The sequence below is a fragment of the Rhineura floridana genome, chromosome 4 (genome assembly GCF_030035675.1).
Source record: "Rhineura floridana isolate rRhiFlo1 chromosome 4, rRhiFlo1.hap2, whole genome shotgun sequence".
Classification (NCBI taxonomy): domain Eukaryota; kingdom Metazoa; phylum Chordata; class Lepidosauria; order Squamata; family Rhineuridae; genus Rhineura; species Rhineura floridana.
Window position 1 is genome coordinate 153,922,732 of NC_084483.1, and position 21,456 is coordinate 153,944,187.

General features: G+C 41.4%; 1 protein-coding gene and 1 non-coding gene across 3 annotated transcripts in view; both read left to right on the top strand.

The window, feature by feature from the left end:
- ZFAND3 (zinc finger AN1-type containing 3) overlaps positions 1-21,109 on the top strand; it is a 263,984-nt gene extending 242,875 nt beyond the window's left edge. For both annotated transcript variants that reach the window (XM_061624889.1, XM_061624890.1), the window contains one exon: positions 18,578-21,109. In XM_061624889.1, coding sequence (XP_061480873.1) covers positions 18,578-18,732 — 155 coding nt within the window. In that variant the 3' untranslated portion in view covers positions 18,733-21,109. The remainder of the gene's footprint in view (positions 1-18,577) is intronic.
- On the top strand, positions 13,675-13,743 carry TRNAA-GGC (transfer RNA alanine (anticodon GGC)). The gene has a single exon. It is a non-coding gene; the product is annotated as a tRNA-Ala (tRNA).
- Positions 21,110-21,456: the final 347 nt, after the last annotated feature.

Below are 21,456 nucleotides of genomic sequence, written 5' to 3' on the forward strand. Positions count from 1 at the left end.
CTTTTGGAGTTTCTGTAATAGACAAAGTGTCTCAGCCTGGAAACTTGCCATTTATTCTTGTTCCTTATTAATGTCTTAGCTGCCTTGCATTTTCATTGGGCTGAAGCAAAAAACAGATGATACACATATATTATCAGGCTGCCTAGTACTGCTTACTTGTTTTAATTAAATTTTTGGATACACTTTAGTTTTTAATTAAATCCTCAATGTTGGGGAGGCATGTTAGTGTAGATAAATGCTTCATGCAGAGAGTTCTAGAGGTATAAATACTAACCTGGGAAAAATTTCCACGTCCACAGTCTGTAAGAGACAAGAATCCAAAACCAAAGATAAAAAAGGTAACTCAGGATCAATTCTGGCAGTGCCGCTTTGTGACTATTTAAGATTGGACTGAGGGACAAGGGCCTTTCATGAGACCCTTCATCACCATCAAAGCGATGGCTCATTTTCAGTTATTTTGATAGAGTTGCTGCAAGAAGGTTGCAAAAGTGTTTGTCATCCCTGATTGAGGTAATCCTAGTGCATGGGTGAGCAGAGGAATAATTGCCCTCACTCCAAATGAGCATAATTTGCCCTTAGTGACATCAGCAAGTAGCCACATCTGATCAACTATATAGTGTTATAATTTCATTGTATCCAGTATATGACCCCTGACTGGCTAGGATCACTTGAGGAAGAATTCACTAATAGGCAGAAAACCTTGCGGTTTAAGAATGTACCTATAGCCAATAGATAATCACAAAGTAAATCAAATATATTTAATATGACTATCTGAACGATATTGTTTTAATATTGTTGCTTCCTCCTTGCTAAAACAAGATCAGCACAGCACATGTCTTGTTTCTGTTCTTTGGGCTGATTGCAGGTGTTACCACCACTCACCATATGCTGAGCGGCACATGTTACCAAATTCTTCCCAGCTACACAGGAAGTGGATTGGACTGTGAAAGACCAACCCCAATTGTGTTCGCATTTTGACCGATTTGTAGGGCAGTACAATATCCCAGAGAGGAGGTCAGGTCCCCTGGTGCATTCACTATCACTGCCCTATTTCCCTGCTTCTTAAAGTTTGATAGAAATATCTGTTGGCTATAGGTATATTCTTAAACCGCAAGGTTTTTTGCCTATTAGTAAATTTCCCTGCTTTTTAGTCCGGGAGGTAAGAAATGGGATCCTATGCAAGTTTGCTGAGAACGGATTGATCATTTTCATGCTTATTGAGTTCAGTGGGATTTACTCCCCTGCAATCATGCTTAGGATATGCAAAACTGACCATAATGGATGGGGCGGGGGAGGGGGAGGGGAGGAAAGGCAGGAGGTGGAGGGGAGGGTTGATAATTTGCATGTTTGAGTTCAGTGGGCTTTACTCCCATGCACTCATGCTTAGGATAGGGCAGGCGAGGAGGAAGAGGGGAGGAAGAAGGAAGGGAGAGGAGAGGGGAAAGACAGGTCTGATCATTTACATGCTTATTGAGTTCAGTGGGATTTACTCCTGTGCAATCATGCCTAGGATAGGTAAAACTGACCATAGGTGGGGAGGAGGGGGAGGGGAGAATAGAGGGAAAGAAGAAGGGGGAGAGGGGAGCAGAAGGAATGGGAGGGGGAAGAAGGGGAGGGGGAGGGGCAAAAGGGAGATGATGGGAGGGAGGAGGAGGGGAGGGCAGGTTTGATCATTTGCATACTTACTGAGATGATTGGGATTTACTTCAGTGCAATCATGCTTCAAAATGAAATGGACTGCCTTCAAGTCGATTCAGACTTATGGCGACCCTATAACAAGGGTTCTCATGGTAAGTGGTATTGAGAGGTGGTTTAGCTGTTCCTTTGTCTGAGGCTGAGAGGCAGTGACTGGCCCAAGATCATCCAGTGAGCTTCATGGCTGTGTGGGGATTTTAACTCTGGTCCCCCAGGTCGTAGTCCTAGGATAGGTAAAACTGACCATGGAGGAAGGGGAGGGGAAGGTAGGAGGGGATTGGAAGGAAGAGGGAAGGGGCCAGAAGGAGGGGATAGGAGGAGGGGAGGGCAGGTTTGATAATTTGCATGCTTATAGAGTTCAGTTGGATTTACTCCTGTGCAATCATGCTTAGGATAGGTGAAATTGACCTGGGGAAGGGCAGGGGGTAGGGGGCAGGAAGGGGAGGGGATTGGGTGGGTTGGCACTGGGCAGAGGGGAAACCCTTTTCCTTTCCGAAAGGAGAACATTTTGAACTGTATCATTCTTTTTCAGGATTTCCCCCACCTTTTTATTCTACAGCAGGCACATATAGCCTCCCACCCAAATTCAAACCAAAGCTATCCATGGCCACATCCACACCAGACTGTTATTTCGCTTTAGACAGTCATGGCTTCTCCCAAAGAATCCTGGAAAGTGTAGCTAGTGAAGGGTGCTGAGAGTTGCTAGAAGAGGCCCTGTTCCACTCACAGACCTTCAATCAGAGCGGCTGACTGTTAAACCACTCTGGCCACTGGAGCTCTGTCAGGGGAATAGGGGTCTCCTCTCAGCACCCTTCACAAACTACACTTCCTAGGATTTTCTGGGGGAAGCCATGACTGTCTGACGTGAAATCAAAGTCTGGTGTGGGTGTGGCGCCCTAATTAGCCAAGTCAAGCAACTGTGAGTCTGGCTTTTAGGACAGTTGGTTCTTACTGAGCATACCTGACACCATCAGTGGGTTCAAGCCAAAATTTCTTAAATTAATTAAAGATCAGCTAGACATTTTTTTAACTTTTAAACTGCAGAAGATGAAGGTCAGAGTATGGCGCCAGGTCAGTATTAGGATTACAGGTACTCTGTGAACATGGCTGATTTTTAATTAATTTCAGCAAATTAGGAGAACTCTGGGAGAAAAAAGTCCAAAAGGGGTCTGGTTTTCTCCCCTCTCTTTTTACACTTTGAACTCTCGATTCTCTCTGACAGTTTTGTGTATCACCATGAAAATTTAGAGGGTTGTTAAGCAAGTGTTTCTGAGTTCAGGACGGTAGGTTTTGTAAGGTTTTGTTTTGAGATGAGCTTATGGGAAGGATCAGAATGTCATGGGGGTATTTTCAATTTAACATTGCAGAATGTGAAAAATCCATGCTGACTATAGTATACTGCCACTAGAGTATAATAACGTAGAGAACAAAATTATCTTAAAGTAGCAGTGGCTGTGAATAACTGCAAAGAAAGTTAAGATCATTGGGTTTCTGAATTGGAGAGAAGAGCAAAGAGAGAACTTTCTATTTAATCCTACATCTACTCTAAGGTATGCTAAGCTGCTTCCAGAATTATACATTTAAGCTCTGGTTTGTAAACAGAGGCTGATCAGTACCATTTCACAGTTAATGGTGTCATTAGCTTTGAAGCAAATTTCAGTATACTTTTATTTTCCTATCCAGATCTGGGCATGTATTAGAACCCTTTCATAAATCCTAGGTCAGATATTCTTGTTTCTGTGTTGCTTTTACTACTAATAGTTGTTTTATTCATCCTGCCTGATGTGTTTTATTATGTTGCTGTTCAGTTTTTAAGTAGAGACCTTATAGCAATGTGTGTCTCTGTTGGAATTACTTTTTAAGATGTCTTTAAAGCTTTTTTAAAAGATGTTTTGTTTTAAAGTGTTTTAAAACAAAAACAAAAGTCACCAAATACTTCTGAGGAAGCTTAGCAGTCATGGAATAAGAGGAGAGGTCCTCTTGGGGATAAGGAATTGGTTGAGAAGCAGAAAGCAGAGAGTAGGAATAAACGGACAGTTCTCCCAATGGAGGGCTGTAAAAAGTGGAGTCCCTCAAGGATCGGTATTGGGACCTGTACTTTTCAACTTGTTCATTAATGACCTAGAATTAGGAGTGAGCAGTGAAATGGCCAAGTTTGCTGACGATACTAAATTGTTCAGGGTTGTTAAAACAAAAAGGGATTGCGAAGAGCTCGAAAAAGACCTCTCCAAACTGAGTGAATGGGCGGAAAAATGGCAAATGCAATTCAATATAAACAAGTGTAAAATTATGCATATTGGAGCAAAAAATCTGAAATTCACATATACGCTCATGGGGTCTGAACTGGCGGTGACTGACCAGGAGAAAGACCTCGGGGTTGTAGTGGACAGCACGATGAAAATGTCGACCCAGTGTGCGGCAGCTGTGAAAAAGGCAAATTCCATGCTAGGGATAATTAGGAAAGGTAATGAAAATAAAACAGCCGATATCATCATGCCGTTGTATAAATCTATGGTGCGGCCACATTTGGAATACTGTGTACAGTTCTGGTCGCCTCATCTCAAAAAGGATATTATAGAGTTGGAAAAGGTTCAGAAGAGGACAACCAGAATGATCAAGGGGATGGAGCAACTCCCTTACGAGGAAAGGTTGCAGCATTTGGGACTTCTTAGTTTAGAGAAAAGGCAGGTCAGAGGAGACATGATAGAAGTTTATAAAATTATGCAAGGCATTGAGAAAGTGGATAGAGAAAAGTTCTTCTCCCTCTCTCATAATACTAGAATACTAGAACTCGTGGACATTCAAAGAAGCTGAATGTTGGAAGATTCAGGACAGACAAAAGGAAGTACTTCTTTACTCAGTGCATAGTTAAACTGTGGAATTTGCTCCCACAAGACACAGTAATGGCCACCAGCTTGGATGGTTTTAAAAGAAGATTAGACAAATTCATGGAGGACAGGGCTATCAATGGCTACTAGCCGTGATGGCTGTGCTCTGCCACCCTAGTCAGAGGCAGCATGCTTCTGAAAACCAGTTGCCGGAAGCCTCAGGAGGGGAGAGTGTTCTTGCACTCAGGTCCTGCTTGCGGGCTTCCCCCAGGCACCTGGTTGGCCACTGTGAGAACAGAATGCTGAACTAGCTGGGCCACTGGCCTGATCCAGCGGGCTCTTCTTATGTTCTTATGTTCTTAGTCTTTTGTTTTTAGGATTTTAGAGTGTTTTTAGTGGTTTTGTTTGCTGCCCTGGCTCCTTCTGGGAGGAAAGTTGGGATATAAATTTAATAAAAATAAATACTTTTTTGTGTGTCCTGCCCTAAGATTGCTCTGTGATGAACAGGCTAAAAATATTTTAAATAAATAAATAAAAATATTTAGTTCCACAAGGATCCCACCGTATAAGAAAGGCACAATAGGAAAGTTTGTTTCCTTATTACACAGTCACAAGAGAGGCTGTATTCTATAGTTAGCATGGATTTTTCGTATTCCACCATGATAAATTGAAAATACCCCCATGCCATTTTGCTGCTTCCCCCTGAGCTCATTTCAGAAAAAAAAAATCTTGCAAAACATATAGTCCTGAACTCAGAAATGCTTGCTTAACATCCCTGTAAGTTTTCATGGTGATACACAATATAGTTAGAGAGAATCCACAGTTTTTAAAGTCTAAAACAGGCTGAGGTCACACTTACATAAGTCTGACTGGGTCGTCAGGTCATAGGTCCGAGGAGATTAGGCATCTCAGGCTTTAGTGGCCAATTTTGTTTTGCAGCATTGGAATACCAAACTTTATGGTGATTATATCATCACCTGTTGCTTCTTTTCATTGTAAGAGAGTGTTACGTTTTACACTAAATACTCAATTCCTCACTTGATTCTCAATTTAATCATATTACATTGAAGGCATTAGAGACTGATACTCTGAGATAACTTATAAAGAAAAGATATAGAATTTATACTTAGAAGCTTGACTGGAGGCATGAAAAACCTCGTATAAATGAAGAACATCTATAAGTAAATTACACATAAGGAGAATACGTGAGTGCATAATCATAAAATTGGAAACTTCAGTTGGTGCAATGTGCTGCAGCCAGAATGCTAACTGGGGCTGGTTACAGGGACCATACGACTCCCCTGTTACAAAAGCTCCACTGGTTGCCACTCTGTTTCCGGACACAATTCAAAGTGCTGGTGATGACCTATAGAGCCCTATATGGCTTAGGTCCAGGCTATCTGTCAGACTGTATCTCCCTATATGAGCCTGCCCGGGCCCTGAGATCCTCAGGAGAGCTCTCAATACCCACGTCCTCACAAGCACGACTAGTGGGGACGCAAGATAGGGCCTTTTCGGTGGCTGCCCCGAGGCTTTGGAATTCCCTTCCTAGGGAGTCTAGAATGGCCCCCTCCTTGCAGTCCTTCCGTCGGCAAGCAAAGACTTTTTTATTCCAACAAGCCCTTGGAACTAAAGGCTAAAGGCTGTTAAGGACAGGGCTTGAAGGGTGCTGCATTGCTATTGTCTAATTGTATTATTTTAAACTGAGTTTGAATTATTTTAACTGTATGTATGAATGGTTTTAATACTGTAAATAGTTTAATTCTATTTTAATCTAGACTTTTGTATGCTTTTAATTATATGTGTTCTTTTATCTGGAAGCCGCCGTGAGTTCCAGTTTTGGAAAAAGGGCGGGGTAAAAATAATGATAATAAAAATAAATAAAAATAAAATGCCTAGTAAAAGCTAGTAACAAGAAGTTCATGGACTGGAGAAAAACCATAGCTCAGTGGTCGCATACATGCTTTGCAATGCAAAAGGTCCAAGGTTCAGTTCCCAGCATTCAGTGAGGGTGATCGGACTTGAGTAAAACATAACCGTGCTCACTTTGTGGCGGTGAGGGCAGCAAAGAAGGCCCACTTCTCTGCCTCCATTGCATCCTCAAGTAGCAGTTCAGTGGAGCTTTTTAATATTGTCGGGGGTATGTTGACATCAAGTGAGGTGTCAGCAGTATGCTGATGATATCCAGCTCTATTTCTCTGTAACATCTGAATCAGGAGAGGCCGTGCAAGCCTTGGACCGCTGCCTGGACTCGGTGGTGAGCTGGATGAGGGCCAATAAACTGAGTCTGAATCCTAGCAAGACGGAGGCGCTGTGGGTTGGTGGTTCCCGAGTTCAGATAATTGGTCAGTTGTCTGCTTTCGACGGGGTCGTACTCCCTCTGAAAGAGCAGGTCCGTAGCCTGGGGGTGCTCCTGGATCCATCTTTGTCGCTAGAGGCCCAGGTGACCTCCGTGGCTAGGAGTGCCTTTTACCAGCTACAGCTGGTGAGACAGCTGTAGCTGTTTCTGGACCGGGATAGCCTGACCACTGTTGTCTACGCACTGGTAATCTCTAGGCTGAATTAGTGTAATGCGCTCTATGTGGGGCTGCCCTTGAGGTTGGTCTGGAAGCTGCAGCTTGTGCAAAATGTGGCAGCGAGACTGCTCACTGGAGCAGGTTATTGCCAACATGTCACACCGCTGCTGATAGAATTGCACTGGCTGCCCATTTGCTACCAGGCCAAGTTCAAAGTTCTAGTTTTGGCGCACAAAGCCCTATATAGCTCAGGACCAGGATACCTGAAAGACCGTCTTACCCCTTATATACCCAGTCGATCACTGCACTCTGTAGGTGAGGGCCTCCTGCAGATACCATCTTATCAGGAGGTTCATTCTGCACAACATAGGAAATGGACCTTTAGTGTGGCGGCACCTACCCTGTGGAATTCCCTCCCTTTGAATATTAGGCAGGCGCCATCTCTGCTATCTTTTTGGCGCCTTTTGAAGACTTTCCTCTTTCAACAAACCTTTTAGGGTGAGACCTATCCCAGTTTGCATGTGTGTCAGAATTGTTTAATGTGTTCTTTAATAATGTTTTTAACCCTTTTTAAAAGTTGTTTTTTATGTTTTAATGCTGTTTTGTTTTCATATATTTTAAGACCTGTTTTTATGATGTTTTAGAGTGTTTTAGTGCTTTGTTGCCTCCCTGGGCTCCTGCTGGGAGGAAGGGCGGGATACAAATTAATTAAATAAATAAATAATAAATAACTACCCACTTCACTACACTCTGCAGTTGAGGACCTCCTGCAGATATCATCTTATCAGGAGGTCCATTCCGCACAACATAGGAAATGGACCTTTAGTGTAGTGGCAGCTATGCTTTGGAATTCCCTCCCCTTAAATATTAGACAGGGACCATCCTTGTTATCTTTTTGGTGCCTACTGAAAACTTCCTCTTTCAACAAGCCTTCTAAATAGAGACCTTATCCCAGTCTGCACCTGTGTTGGAATTGCTTTTTAAGATGTTTTTGAAAGCTTTTTTTTTTTAAGATGTTTTTAAAGATGTTTTGTTTTAATATATTTTAAAGTCTATTTTTAAGATGTTTTCAAGTGTTTTTAGTGTTTTGTTTGCCGCCCTGAACTCCTTCTGGGAAGAAGGGCAGGACATAAATTTAATTTAAAAAATAATAATAATACTAAGGTAAGGCTCAGAAAGACTTGTGTCTAGAAATTATTTTAATAATATTTATTAATAGTCCACGTAATATGCAAAATCCCTAAGCAGTTTACATAAAACAAGATAAAAATCTATATCACAACATTACAACCAAAAATAGAAAGAACTAAATCAATAAAACAGGTAATCCATCAATAAAACATTAAGTAGAATATCAATAATATGATAAAACAGCAATATGATTAATCTTATGATCCACTGTCAGTCAGTGTAGTCAACAATGAGGTATATGAAATAATGACCTGGCGGTCTATGGCAGCTTCCTATATTCCTAATCAGGAATGCTATTATATACTATATTTCTTTTGTATGTTTAGTGCTTTCACCTACAAGTATTCATGAGGGCATAAAGGGCGGTTTAGAAAAATATTTTACATGGTCTTTATGAAGGATGAGGAGCATGTGGGTCGTTGAACTAAATCTCCCATCATCCCTGGCCGTTGGCTATGCTGGCTGAATCTGATGGGAGATGAAGTCTAATAATATCTGGAAGGACTACAGGTTGGCTGCCCCTGGAATTAATCTCTCATTTATAATCATTTATAAACATGGTTTTATTAATATCTTAGTGGGGGGGAAATGACCTCTGTAGAATTTTAGATAGCTTAAAGGGAAAAGCTTAACCTGAACAGCTGGATATATTTTAATTTTTTAAGAGTTGGTTTGCCAAAGTATCATAATACAAATGTGTGGCATAGTTGTTTAATAGTTCAGCCTTGCTGCCTTTATTAAAATCAAGAGCATCTTGATATACAGACAATTCACTAAATTTGGAAATCAAAGGTCAGCATTTTAGGCCATGTTGAAAGGCTATTATGGGATTTGTGGTTATTCTCACAGAGAGCGAGACAGAAAGAGGGAGATTTCTTACTTGAAAGGAATCTTTCCGGTTTTCCATGGTGGTTGCGCACCAGTGAAGGTTCTTATGCCTTTACAGTGATGCTCTGCACAAAATGTCTGCCTTTATAAGAAGAGAGCTAGTTGTATGCAAAATTCTTCACTGTACTCTGTTCTCTTTCTTTTGTTGTTTAGCACTGTTGCTCATGCATCTGGGATCTGGAAAAATAATGCCTTTTTCTCATCTAGAAGTAAATTGCAGGCACTGGCTAACTTTTCCAGAGCTTTGAGACGTGTCTGCTTTGCATTGTTGATACCATAAAGTGATATGCTTGCCGGGTGGATCCGTTACGAGATCCATTGTGTGCAACCTAGAGGCACTTTATACCTAAAGTGTGAGCAGATGGACTTAGGGAATTATTCCAAACATCTCTTTATTCTTTTCCTCATGTTGTGACTGCAGGTATGCTATGGTTTCCTTGGTAGCTCCTAATTGGAATGCATTTGAAAAGAAAATTCTTTTTTTAAAAAAAATTAAAATGTGTGTGTATGTGTGTTTTAAAGAACTTGTGGGAAAAACACAGTTACCAAAATACTTGAATACCTGTTGTGCGACCTGTGCAGCAGCACTGTAGAATATCACAGGGAGGAAGTGAATTGCTTTGGGACCTGCTGATTCAATCTAAGGCAGTTTGGTTTTAATATGAGAAACTATAACTTCAGCACAAATGAATTAACACTTCCCTCTAGCATTTCATTCCAAAAGGCAAATGCTACAGTGTTGGAAAAATCTCATACTTTATTATTTGTCTCAAAATTTATTAGAAAATACATTTAAATAAGAAGGATATCTGGAATTATTCATGGAGGTGATTTACATGTTGGAAAGCATGAACTTTTGAATTTTAAGCCAACAATTAATATTTTGGGAAAGATCTCCAAACTAGACTTGCATCATTATCTTCAGATCATTATTGGAAAAAATCATGTTGCATTTTGCTTCCAAAGTAACGTTTTCTTCAGAGCATTTCTCTTTTAGAAGCATTCTGGAAACAGTTCCTCAACCGAAAGCTTGACAATAGAGCCACCCCACTCAGTTCCAATTAAGGCATCTCAAATGAAGTTGTATTGTCGTTCCTCTTGGCTTGTCTCATATCTCCTACATTAATGACAGTAGGAGGAAGATGGGCATTGGCTTGTCTGTTATATTCCCAAAAGTGGGTTGACAATATTGATTTGGAATGCTGGTTTTGGAGGGAGGGTAGAACTGGATAGAGCAAAGGATGATTGAAATGGAATATTGGTTTTAGTAGTACATGGTGTTCTATTCTGAAGAAGGAAAGCAGTAATTATAGTTTGCATAAGGGTGGAGCTGTTTAAAAGCAGGAAGAGATTCATCCCAAGTTTAGATTCTAAAACTGTAGTGGGAGCTCTGTTAAGCTGGGCTGCAACATGGCTTGTTTGCTGTAGAGTAGTCTCATAGAAAGTGTGTACGGATTTGGGTTGGCATCACTTGCCAGGTTTAATTGCCAACTTGCCAAAGGGACCCAGTCTTTTGTAGTGGAAACTTGCTGAGAGTTGTTCCTGTAAACATCAAATGGCTGGTCCTACTGTTAAGTGATGTTTGCTTAAATTGGTTAATCATTGAACTTTTGAAGTTTCTGATTGAATTGATTTGTGTAAACACTTTGTTTTTGTTTTTAATTGCTTGTTTATCATTTGTAGTCTGACATCTAAAATTTCTAACAATAAAATCCCATATAAATAAATTTGTTTGGAACTATGATTTTGCAACAGCCAAACACTGTCATAGTCTTCACAATGTATTTTGTAGATGTTTTGGGCTTAGAAACTGAAAAATCAGAAGTGCACCTCTTATATAAGACTCCTTAACCAAGGGTTCTACTGTGATCCAGTGAATGGTGTTTTCTGATGAATTACTTTAGTGTCTGTTTTATAAAGCAAAGTCAGGTCTCTTGATCTTCCTTTATGAGGCTGCTGTGCTGAGGAGAGAGGGACGCATGCTAGCCGTTTCCAGTACAAATTAAATTATTTGTCTGTGTCTCAGCAGTGAGAAAATATTCCCCACCTGTAGTTGCATTTCTGTGCTATGACAGAGGCATGCAGAAATAAAATGTTAAGATTCCTCAATTCATGGGTGTGCATGTGTAACAGTTCTACTTTGGGGAGTGGGTGAGTAAACACAATATCAGTCAGGACTTTGTTTTGCTGGTGAGTATAAACAGTGAATACTTCCTAGAAAACCATTATCTATAACTGCTCCAAGCTCCACGTGGTTACAAAGGAGCTATTTGGCCTTCACCAAATAGCTTCCCGTGTTCTTCTATATGTCATGTGTATAAGCAGCCACATTTGTGGCTACTAGTAATTCAACTATGCAGGTAAGAGCTCAAGTGGTAAGACATTTGTGAGCAACTCCCTAAATGCTTTAAGATTAATCATGCCAAAACAACCCCACATTTGGAAGCACTTAAATTGGCATGTTTTAAATCTTGACTGAATTGTTTGAAGGTGCTCATAATAATCAGCTTTCATTTACTACCACAAGAGGTCAGAATAGCTGGGTTGAGAGGATGGAGATTTTAAAAAAGAAATACCTTGAAAGTAAGATCATAGTTAAAAAAATAAATGACCACCTCTACAAAAGTTGTCGGTGCCAAGGGCTACTTTTTTCTGCTGGGGAAAGGACACTGGTTCTACTCTTATTGTAGAAGGTGACCGTTTATGGCAGTAATTTCTGAACTCTCTACAACTTTGTGTGCCATGGGAGAACTGCTAGTATGCCATGAGGAATAGATCGATTAAAAACTCCTGTGACTCCAGACCCCACCCACAGAGGCAGCTTGGTATGATTTACTGCGCTGGCTTTTGCCTCTTCCCAATAGGCTAGTGTTGAGAGCAGGTTATTATGCTCTATCTCAGCACTAGCTCTGATTGGATTTTCCAGTTGCTCCTAATAATGACTTGGTCTCAGCCGTGGCTGTCCCTTGTCTCTCTGCAAGTTACTTATCTTCAGGGCCGGTTCTAAAGGGCGGCCAGGTTGGGCACTGGCCCGAGGGCCCCAGAGCTATAGGAGCTCATGAGGGGCCCTCTGTTCCCCTTCCGCGATCCGCAGCAGGAGCCGCGGATCGCAGGATAGGAGCCACCCGCCGAGATGCCCACCATGCCCCCGCTTCACCTATCTTGCTCTGCTGTTCTTTGCTGCTGCGCGTGTTGCACGCACAGGGTTGCCATCAATTAAGATGACGGCCGAGGTTTCAGTAAAGGACTGAAGCCTCTGCCGCCATCTTGGTTGATGGCAGCAATGCGCACGCTGCGTGCCATCAACCAAGATGGTGATAGAGGCTTCAGTCCCTTATGAAAACCTCGGCAGCCATCTTGCTTGGTGGCAACCCTGCGCATGCAGCTGCAAAGAACAACAGAGCAAGGTAGGCGAAGGGGGGGATGGCGGGCATGGTGGGCAGCTCAGCAGGTGGCTCGAAAGCTCTGGACTGTCTTGCGATCTGTAGCACGGCTCCTGCCACGGATCGCGGAAGGGGAGCGGAGGGGCCCGGGGCAGGCTGATGCCCAAGGGCCCCAGCATTCCTGGAGCCGGCCCTGCATATATTGTCTGCTCCCTTTCAAAAAAGACATGTACACAAACGCAAGGGATAGGTTTCTCTGTCTGAAGGCAGATAATTCTTACTCTAAACATAAACCTTGTGAATGCAGAATGGCAATAGAGTGTACTTTCATTTCTAATCCAGGAAATAAATTATCAGAAATTCTGAGAAACACTGACATACCGTAGCATGAATGGTCATTACTGTCATTTGCCTTAATATTTATGCATATCTCTGTTTCAACTAGGATGCTTACAACGTTCTTTCCATTTAAACATCTCTCAAGATATTGAAACTTCAAATTACCTAGTCTTATTGTAGAGTGGCATCGATGCCTGAGGATGCCAAAATTCTTTCCTTTTGCTATCTGGATTATTTAGACCCCACGACACATGTGTAGCTTGCCAAAGCCTTAATTCCCTCTTTTTCGTTCTAATCATTTCCCCCTTATTCCTTTTTGATACACACAAGCACTTGTGCATGTTTCTAAAATACAGTGCAGAAAGAAATTTTGATGTTCTTGTCTAACCATGTGTTCAAACATGCTGTGTTGTATCTGTGATCACTTTTGTATATCAATAATTTATATTGTAAATTTTTATTTACAATGTAGGGGAGAAAAAGTACAAGAGCAAATGAGAAATAAAAGCTTCTGCATATACTGTGCATGCAATGATTTTAGAATTTTAATTAATTTAAACATTATCCAAGCTAAATAGGAAGGAAGGTAGAGCCAGAACTCTGGGATGAGCAAACCTAGAGAACTGGGAAAATTTTTACAATATATGTGTATTCCCTCTATTTCTGATAATTCAGGCTGTGAGTGCATTGCTTATATAGCCAAAAGAACAACACCCACACATTAAAAAGTTATATCGGTAGACTTCAGGGAACTCTGAGACTTGCTGAGATATAAAAAAAGTATTTGGGGGGACTCTAAGGGGGAAACCAACTGAGTACTTAGTAGGGGAAAGGGCCGTAGCTCAGTGGTAAAGCACCTGCTTGGCATGCAGAAGGTCCCAGGTTCAATCCCTGGCATCTCCAGGTAGGGCTGGGAGAGAACCCAGTCTGGAATCCTGGAGAACCAGTGCCAGTGTGTGTAGTCAATACTGAGCTAGGTAGACCAATGGTCTGACTCAGTATAACACAGCTTCCTAAGTGGCCATGGACTGCCATGGGAGGGATTGTGGGAGAGAAGGAATGAAATGGAATGGCTGGAATTGACAACATGAGAGACTCCACACTGCAACATTTTGTTGCAGCTCCCACATCTGTATTTAAAAATGCCAATGGTGTGCTCTTTGAGCCTCTATTAATGGGGTTTAAGAGCTATACAAAGATCTTGTGTTCCAAGAAATCAGCACTGAAGCACGTTTTCCCGGATAGTACAGCAAGGTGTCACATAACTATTACATTGCGTTTGTTTTTGAAAGTTTTTAGGTATTTTTAGGTTAAGCATTCGCCTTTGTCAATTAGAATTTCAAATCAGTAGGAAGTATACCATTTCATGAGAGGGGTGAAGGTGACAAGAGCTTGAGTGGAATTCTGTATGGGAATAAGAACATAAGAACATAAGAAGAGCCTGCTGGATCAGGCCAGTGGCCCATCTAGTCCAGGATCCTGTTCTCACAGTGGCCAACCAGGTGCCTGGGGGAAGCCTGCAAGCAGGACCTAAGTGCAAGAACACTCTCCCCTCCTGAGGCTTCCGGCAACTGGTTTTCAGAAGCATACTGCCTCTGACTAGGGTGGCAGAGCACAGCCATCACGGCTAGTAGCCATTGATAGCCCTGTCCTCCATGAATTTGTCTAATCTTCTTTTAAAGCCATCCAAGCTGGTGGCCATTACTGCATCTTGTGGGAGCAAATTCCATAGTTTAACTATGCACTGAGTAAAGAAGTACTTCCTTTTGTCTGTCCTGAATCTTTCAACATTCAGCTTCTTTGAATGTCCACGAGTTCTAGTATTATGAGAGAGGGAGAAAAACTTTTCTCTATCCACTTTCTCAGTGCCATACATAATTTTATACACTTCTATCATGTCTCCTGTGACCCGCCTTTTCTCTAAACTAAAAAGCCCCAAATGCTGCAACCTTTCCTCATAAGGGAGTCGCTCCATCCCCTTGATCATTCTGGTTGCCCTCTTCTGAACCTTTTCCAACTCTATAATATCCTTTTTGAGATGAGGTGACCAGAACTGTACACAGTATTCCAAATGCGGCCGCACCATAGATTTATACAACGGCATTATGATGTCGGCTGTTTTATTTTCATTACCTTTCCTAATTATCGCTAGCATGGAATCTGCCTTTTTCACAGCTGCCACACACTGGGTCGACATTTTCATCGTGCTGTCCACTACAACCCCGAGGTCTCTCTCCTGGTCGGTCACCGCCAGTTCAGACCCCATGAGCGTATATGTGAAATTCAGATTTTTTGCTCCAATATGCATAATTTTACACTTGTTTATATTGAATTGCATTTGCCATTTTTCCACCCATTCACTCAGTTTGGAGAGGTCTTTTTCGAGCTCTTCGCAATCCCTTTTTGTTTTAACAACCCTGAACAATTTAGTATTGTCAGCAAACTTGGCCACTTCACTGCTCACTCCTAATTCTAGGTCATTAATGAACAAGTTGAAAAGTACAGGTCCCAATACTGATCCTTGGGGGACTCCACTTTCTACAGCCCTCCATTGGGAGAACTGTCCATTTATTCCTTCTCTCTGCTTTCTGCTTCTTAACCAAGTCCTTATCCACAAGAGGACCTCTCCTCTTATTCCATGACTGCTAAGCTTCCTCAGAAGTCTTTGGTGAGGTACCTTGTCAAAAGCTTCTTGAAAGTCTAAGGACACTATGTCCACTGGATCACCTCTATCTATATGCTTGTTGACGCTCTCAAAGAATTCTAATAGGTTACTGAGACAGGACTTTCCCTTGCAGAAGCCATGCTGGCTCTGCTTCAGCAAGGCTTGTTCTTCTATGTGCTTAGTTAATCTAGCTTTAATAATACTTTCTACCAGTTTTCCAGGGACAGAAGTTAAGCTAACTGGCTTGTAATTTCCAGGATCCCCCCTGGATCCCTTTTTGAAGATTGGTGTTACATTTGCCACTTTCCAGTCCTCAGGCACAGAGGAGGACCTGAGGGACAAGTTACATATTTTAGTTAGCAGATCAGCAATTTCACCTTTGAGTTCTTTGAGAACTCTCGGGTGGATGCCATCCGGGCCCGGTGATTTGTCAGTTTTTATATTGTCCATTAAGCCTAGAACTTCCTCTCTCATTACCACTGTTTGTCTCAGTTCCTCAGAATCCCTTCCTGCAAATGTTAGTTCAGGTTCAGGGATCTGCCCTATATCTTCCACTGTGAAGACAGATGCAAAAAATTCATTTAGCTTCTCTGCAATCTCCTTATCGTTTTTTAGTACACCTTTGACTCCCTTATCATCCAAGGGTCCAATCACCTCCCTAGATGGTCTCCTGCTTTGAATGTATTTATAGAATTTTTTGTTGTTGGTTTTTATGTTCTTAGCAATGTGCTCCTCAAATTCTTTTTTGGGATCACTTATTGTCTTCTTGCATTTCTTTTGCCAGAGTTTGTGTTCCTTTTTATTTTCTTCATTCGGACAAGACTTCCATTTTCTGAAGGAAGACTTTTTGCCTCTAAGAGCTTCCTTGACTTTGCTCGTTAACCATGCTGGCATCTTCTTGGCCCTGGTGGTACCTTTTCTGATCTGCGGTATGCACTCCAGTTGAGCTTCTAATATAGTGTTTTTAAACAACTTCCAAGCATTTTCGAGTGAAGTGACCCTCTGGACTTTGTTTTTCAGCTTTCTTTTTACCAATCCCCTCATTTTTGTGAAGTTTCCTCTTTTGAAGTCAAATGTGAACGTGTTGGAATAACAGTGTCATTATTAGGGTGGGTTCTGAAGTGGTTTCAACTGAATTATTTGTAAAGAAACAACTGTTTTATTTAAATTTGTATCATGACATGAGCTGTAGATAATGGGGATTTGAACTCTCGTGACCTTTCACTCAGAAAGCTGACCAGCAACATTTGCATGTAGCTAGGGCTAAATTTAAATGATCAAGTGTCCTGATTTTAGTGAGATTTTTGGCTCTGCTCATAAGCCCATAAAACCCAGAAATATTCCTCTTTAAATGTTGCCTCTGGGGTCACTGAATACTTGCAAGAGTCAGTGTTTCAAAATTAATTGTACATGCACTAAAATCCCCTGTATTAAGTTTTGGAAATATAAAGATTCCTATCCTAAGCCTATATTTTAGTGGGGTATCCCTTCGTTTCACATTAGGCAGTACACTACTTATGGACAGTTTTATTTATTTAACAGTTGGATCATGTTCATATTAATTATGGATAGTTACATTGTTTTAATATTGACCCTCCGTGGCGCAGAGTGGTAAGCAGTGGTAACACAGCCGAAGCTCTGCTCACGGCCGGAGTTCGATTGCAACGGAAGGAGGAAGTCAAATCTCCGGTAAAAGGGGTTGAGGTCCACTCAGCCTTCCATCCATCCGTGGTCGGTAAAATGAGTACCCGGCATACGCTGGGGGGTAAAGAAAGGCCGGGGAAGGAACTGGCAATCCCACCCCATATATACGGTCTGCCTAGTAAACATCGCAAGATGTCACCCTAAGAGTCGGAAACGACTCGCACTACAAGTGCAGGGACACCTTTACCTTTTTTCATTGTTTTAAAATGTAAATCCTATCCTTCAGTGTTTCTATTCATTCTGATATTAAACAATGTAAAACCAATTAAAGCAACAGCAGAAACAATAAAAGCACAGTAGCAGAATAAAACCAGTTTGGATGGTATTTTTAAAATATCTGGGAAAATAAGTACTTGACCTGGCACCAAAAGGACATTAGAGTCAGCACCACAAGCTACCCTGGGAACAGCATTCCAAAGGCAGGCTATCTAGACGCGAGAAAGGCCTTCTCATCACTCACAACCCACCTAACCTCAGAGGTTGGGGGCACCCAGAGAAGTGCCCCCAAAGATGACCTTGATGTTTGGGCTTATTTGGGTACCAATATAGTTGGTCAATTTGTAGCAAAGCAGCTGTGTTTCTGAAAAGTGTCAAAAGCAGCCCAACGTGTAATGCATTGCAGTAGTCTAATTTGAAGATTACCAGAGCATGCATACCCAGAGCAGTAAACCAAACTTGGTAAGATGTGGGAGGATTCATAATTCTGCCTCTGTCAGGAATGATTCAGGGCCAACTAGATGTGGTGGCATTAGCAATTTCATGAATAACGTTTAAAAAGTAAATTGAAGGCTCAAGACACCCAATCTAGGTATCATTTTAACCCTTTGCCTTTGCTGCAGTCCCAGTTTGGGGCATACCTGCTATATTTTATTGTGAAACAAAGCTCCCATGGGAGCAAACAGGAGGGTTTTTCCAGTGCAAATAACAGGTACAGTGGGACTGATCTGGATTCAGCCTGTAGCAGAGGAAAAGATTATAGCCTCTCTTTATCCCATGGCAAGGTCCCAATCCAGATCAGCCCTCCTCATGCCTGCATTTTACTTTCTTTTTAAAAAATCATGAGATTCCTAATTGCACAAATGTCTTGTGTATTTTAGACCCATAACAATTTAGTTGCACTTGATGTAGAAATGCAGCAAAATTACCATCTCAAACAAGCCAACTCAAAAGCTAGATCAATGAATCATGTGGAGATGCAACAAGCAGCCGCTTAAATTAATTTATTCTTTCTGGCACCAATTTGGCTTGGTATGCAGCGTCGGAATTACAGTCCTAGATGGTAAAGTCCTATTGCTTTATAGAATTCCTGTTCTTAATACTAGGTTTTCTTTTTCTCTCTTCCTCCTTCCCCCACTTCTGCCCTTACAGGTTACGTATTCTGTATGTTGCATCGCCTGCCTGAACAGCACGACTGCACATTTGACCACATGGGACGTGGGCGCGAAGAAGCCATTATGAAAATGGTGAAACTGGACCGGAAAGTGGGGCGATCATGCCAGCGCATTGGCGAGGGCTGCTCCTGAGTTGCAAGACTCTCTACAACCAAATGCCGTTCTCTTAGTTCACTAATGTTAGCCTTATTTAGGACAAAGTCAGCCAGACACCTTGTACTGGGCAAGTTTCAGACTACAGCCAATCAATTTCCTTTCTTTAGCCAACCATCCTGGTACTGTAGTTTAGGGGTTAATGGTGATTGACATTGATTTCTGGCTGGTTGTTAAGGTGCCTACTAGCCTCCATATTAAAAAAAATGAAGAAATATTTTTGAGCATGGCTAGTGGATTTTAATAAAAATCTAAAGGCTTCTATTATTGCAGGGGTCAAGCTCTTAAAAAAAAGAAGAGAAAAAGCCTTATGCTGGTAAGCTTCCAGCAGCTAAGTAGAAACTGATGTAAAAGACTGCTATGTGCACACCTGTCTGGAAGAAAGTACCCTTAATAGCCTGGTTTTCCTATCCTCACTTCTAGCTAACCGTGAAGGGATGAAACTCTGCTTTGAGCAGGCAGTGTAGCTACTGAACTTAGAAGACCTAAGTGTCACTTATGCCATCTTCACAGGTGTCTTCTGAGGTTAGGCGGCATCACCAGCATCCGGGAATCTCTTTGGGTGGGACTGTCTTCTGGGAAGTAAAAAAGGAGGAGACAGATTCTTTTGACAACTTTTTTTTAATCAAAGTCATTACAGGGAACCTGTTTCTTCACTTAAGTGGAGGAGGATGATCTTGCTTTAAGTTAGCTCCATTCCTGGAACAAGCAGTAAACAGTGTACATTTTCTACGCAGCATCTACAACATTTCTTAAGTGGTGTGTTTGGATTCCATATGCCAACCGTAGTGGCTGATTCCCATTGGCCAAAACCTGATTGGCTCTTGTTTGCCTTTTGCTAGGTGCAGGTATCTGATAATTGAACAAATAAGGCTAATTTGCAGCACAGTAGCCATGGCTGGATCCTACAGACTGACTTTCTGTAGCTAGACTTATGTTGAGGGGTAAAGGACATTTTGTTAGCAAACGGAATTCAGTAACAATATTGGGGAACAACCAGGAAAATCACCCCTTATTGAATTGAGTTTGTATGCCTCACTTCCAGAGTGTTAAGGAGATAATCAGATGGGCTGTTCCAGCCTTGTGACTATGCAGCTCTCAGTGAAGGCCTCTGCCCATCATCTGTTGCAAAGCAAATGATTGTGAAGTGTGTTGCTTAGAATTGGGACTCTCCAGATATGTTCTTTAGTGCTACAGTTCTCTATTGTGATCTGTCAATCTGATTGAGCCTAACTGCACAGTCTTTAGGGTGCAGTGGTGAGAAAATGGCAGTGTCTATTTGCCTCCAGCTACTGGCAAAGTTTCTGTAGGAGAACTCTTGTTGATGGTGGCCCTATGTGGAATTTTTGCCCCCCAAATCAGTTAGAACTCCATTAGTAATTGGGGATTAGGTATATAGTTGGGAATGGAAGGGCTACTGGAAGAATGGGAAGGTTGTATTGTCTTACACTTTCAAAAATTCGCTAAATTTAAGCCACACAAAGAGTGAATTACCCTCATGTCACTCTAAAAAAAATGTTCGTGGGGTATAGCATTTTAAATAAGTCACTGACTATTCCATTTGTGCTGAAGGTAAATTACTGGTTTACAGGCTGAATTGTATTTACTCTGGTAGCCATTGTGACCAGGGAAGGAGGCTCAGCCTTTGCCTGTATTACATCAGTGCAAATTAGTAATGAACTAAATCCACGGTATTCCAACATTCTAAAGTTCAATATGGAGAAGTCATTCAGTGTTGTACTCAAGGTTTTGAAATCGGCAATGGAATTTCCAGCTGCTTATTCTGTTTCCTAAGGAAGTATTCCCTTTCCAACAGTGTAAGGGGAAAATCAGACAATTTTCTTTGCATTTGCTATGAAGAGTTTAAAAAAACATGGACTTCAGCTGCTGCTGCGCTATGCACTTTCTTCCCTTCTAAAATCCTAGCATAGCATTTGATGGACATTCTGATTGATACACAAGACTTTTGCAGATTAATAACGAAGATGCTATTTTTCCCTTGTTAACCCTTTCTTTAGCCCTGTTACAAGTGCACAGTTGGTTTCAAGGTGGCTATTGAGCGAACACTACTCAAAGTTCATGTGGATTATGGACAATGTTCACTTTAAAAAAAGTGTAGGGGTTGTTCCTTTGCAGTATCTGTTCTGTGAAGTTTGTTAAACGTAAAGAAAGCTTAAGTTCTTGTATCTTTAAAGAAAATCTTATTTAACCCTTTTTTGTGTTCTAGATTTACTTACACATGTAGCCTAGAGCTCAGTTTTAGTTTAACATTGTGAAAATATTAAAAGGATTGTAATTCTTTTTCCTCCTGCTTAAAAGAAACAAAACCATTAAACAGATCAGATTAAAGTTTGAATTCTTCTCTGAGTTTTGCAATACCTACAAATGTTATTCTTCTCATAAGAATAAACTATACTGAAGCAGTTACCCAGTTTTAACCGGCACTTTACACTATCTGTAAAAAGTAAACTCAAGAGTGTCAAGCTCTCCTAACATTAGTTAGTTCCAGGAGGCAAATGCATGTTGAGTTGTCTACACACAGGCATAAAAAGCCAATGGGTCTTCTGTAGCAGATGTACTTCCATTCATTTTAATAGCTTCTTCACCTTCAATTTCACCCCATGCCTGGAATACAGCTTTCATGGTTATTAAATGTGTGCATAATTGAACAGCTGACAAAAACTCTAGAAACTAGATCTAATC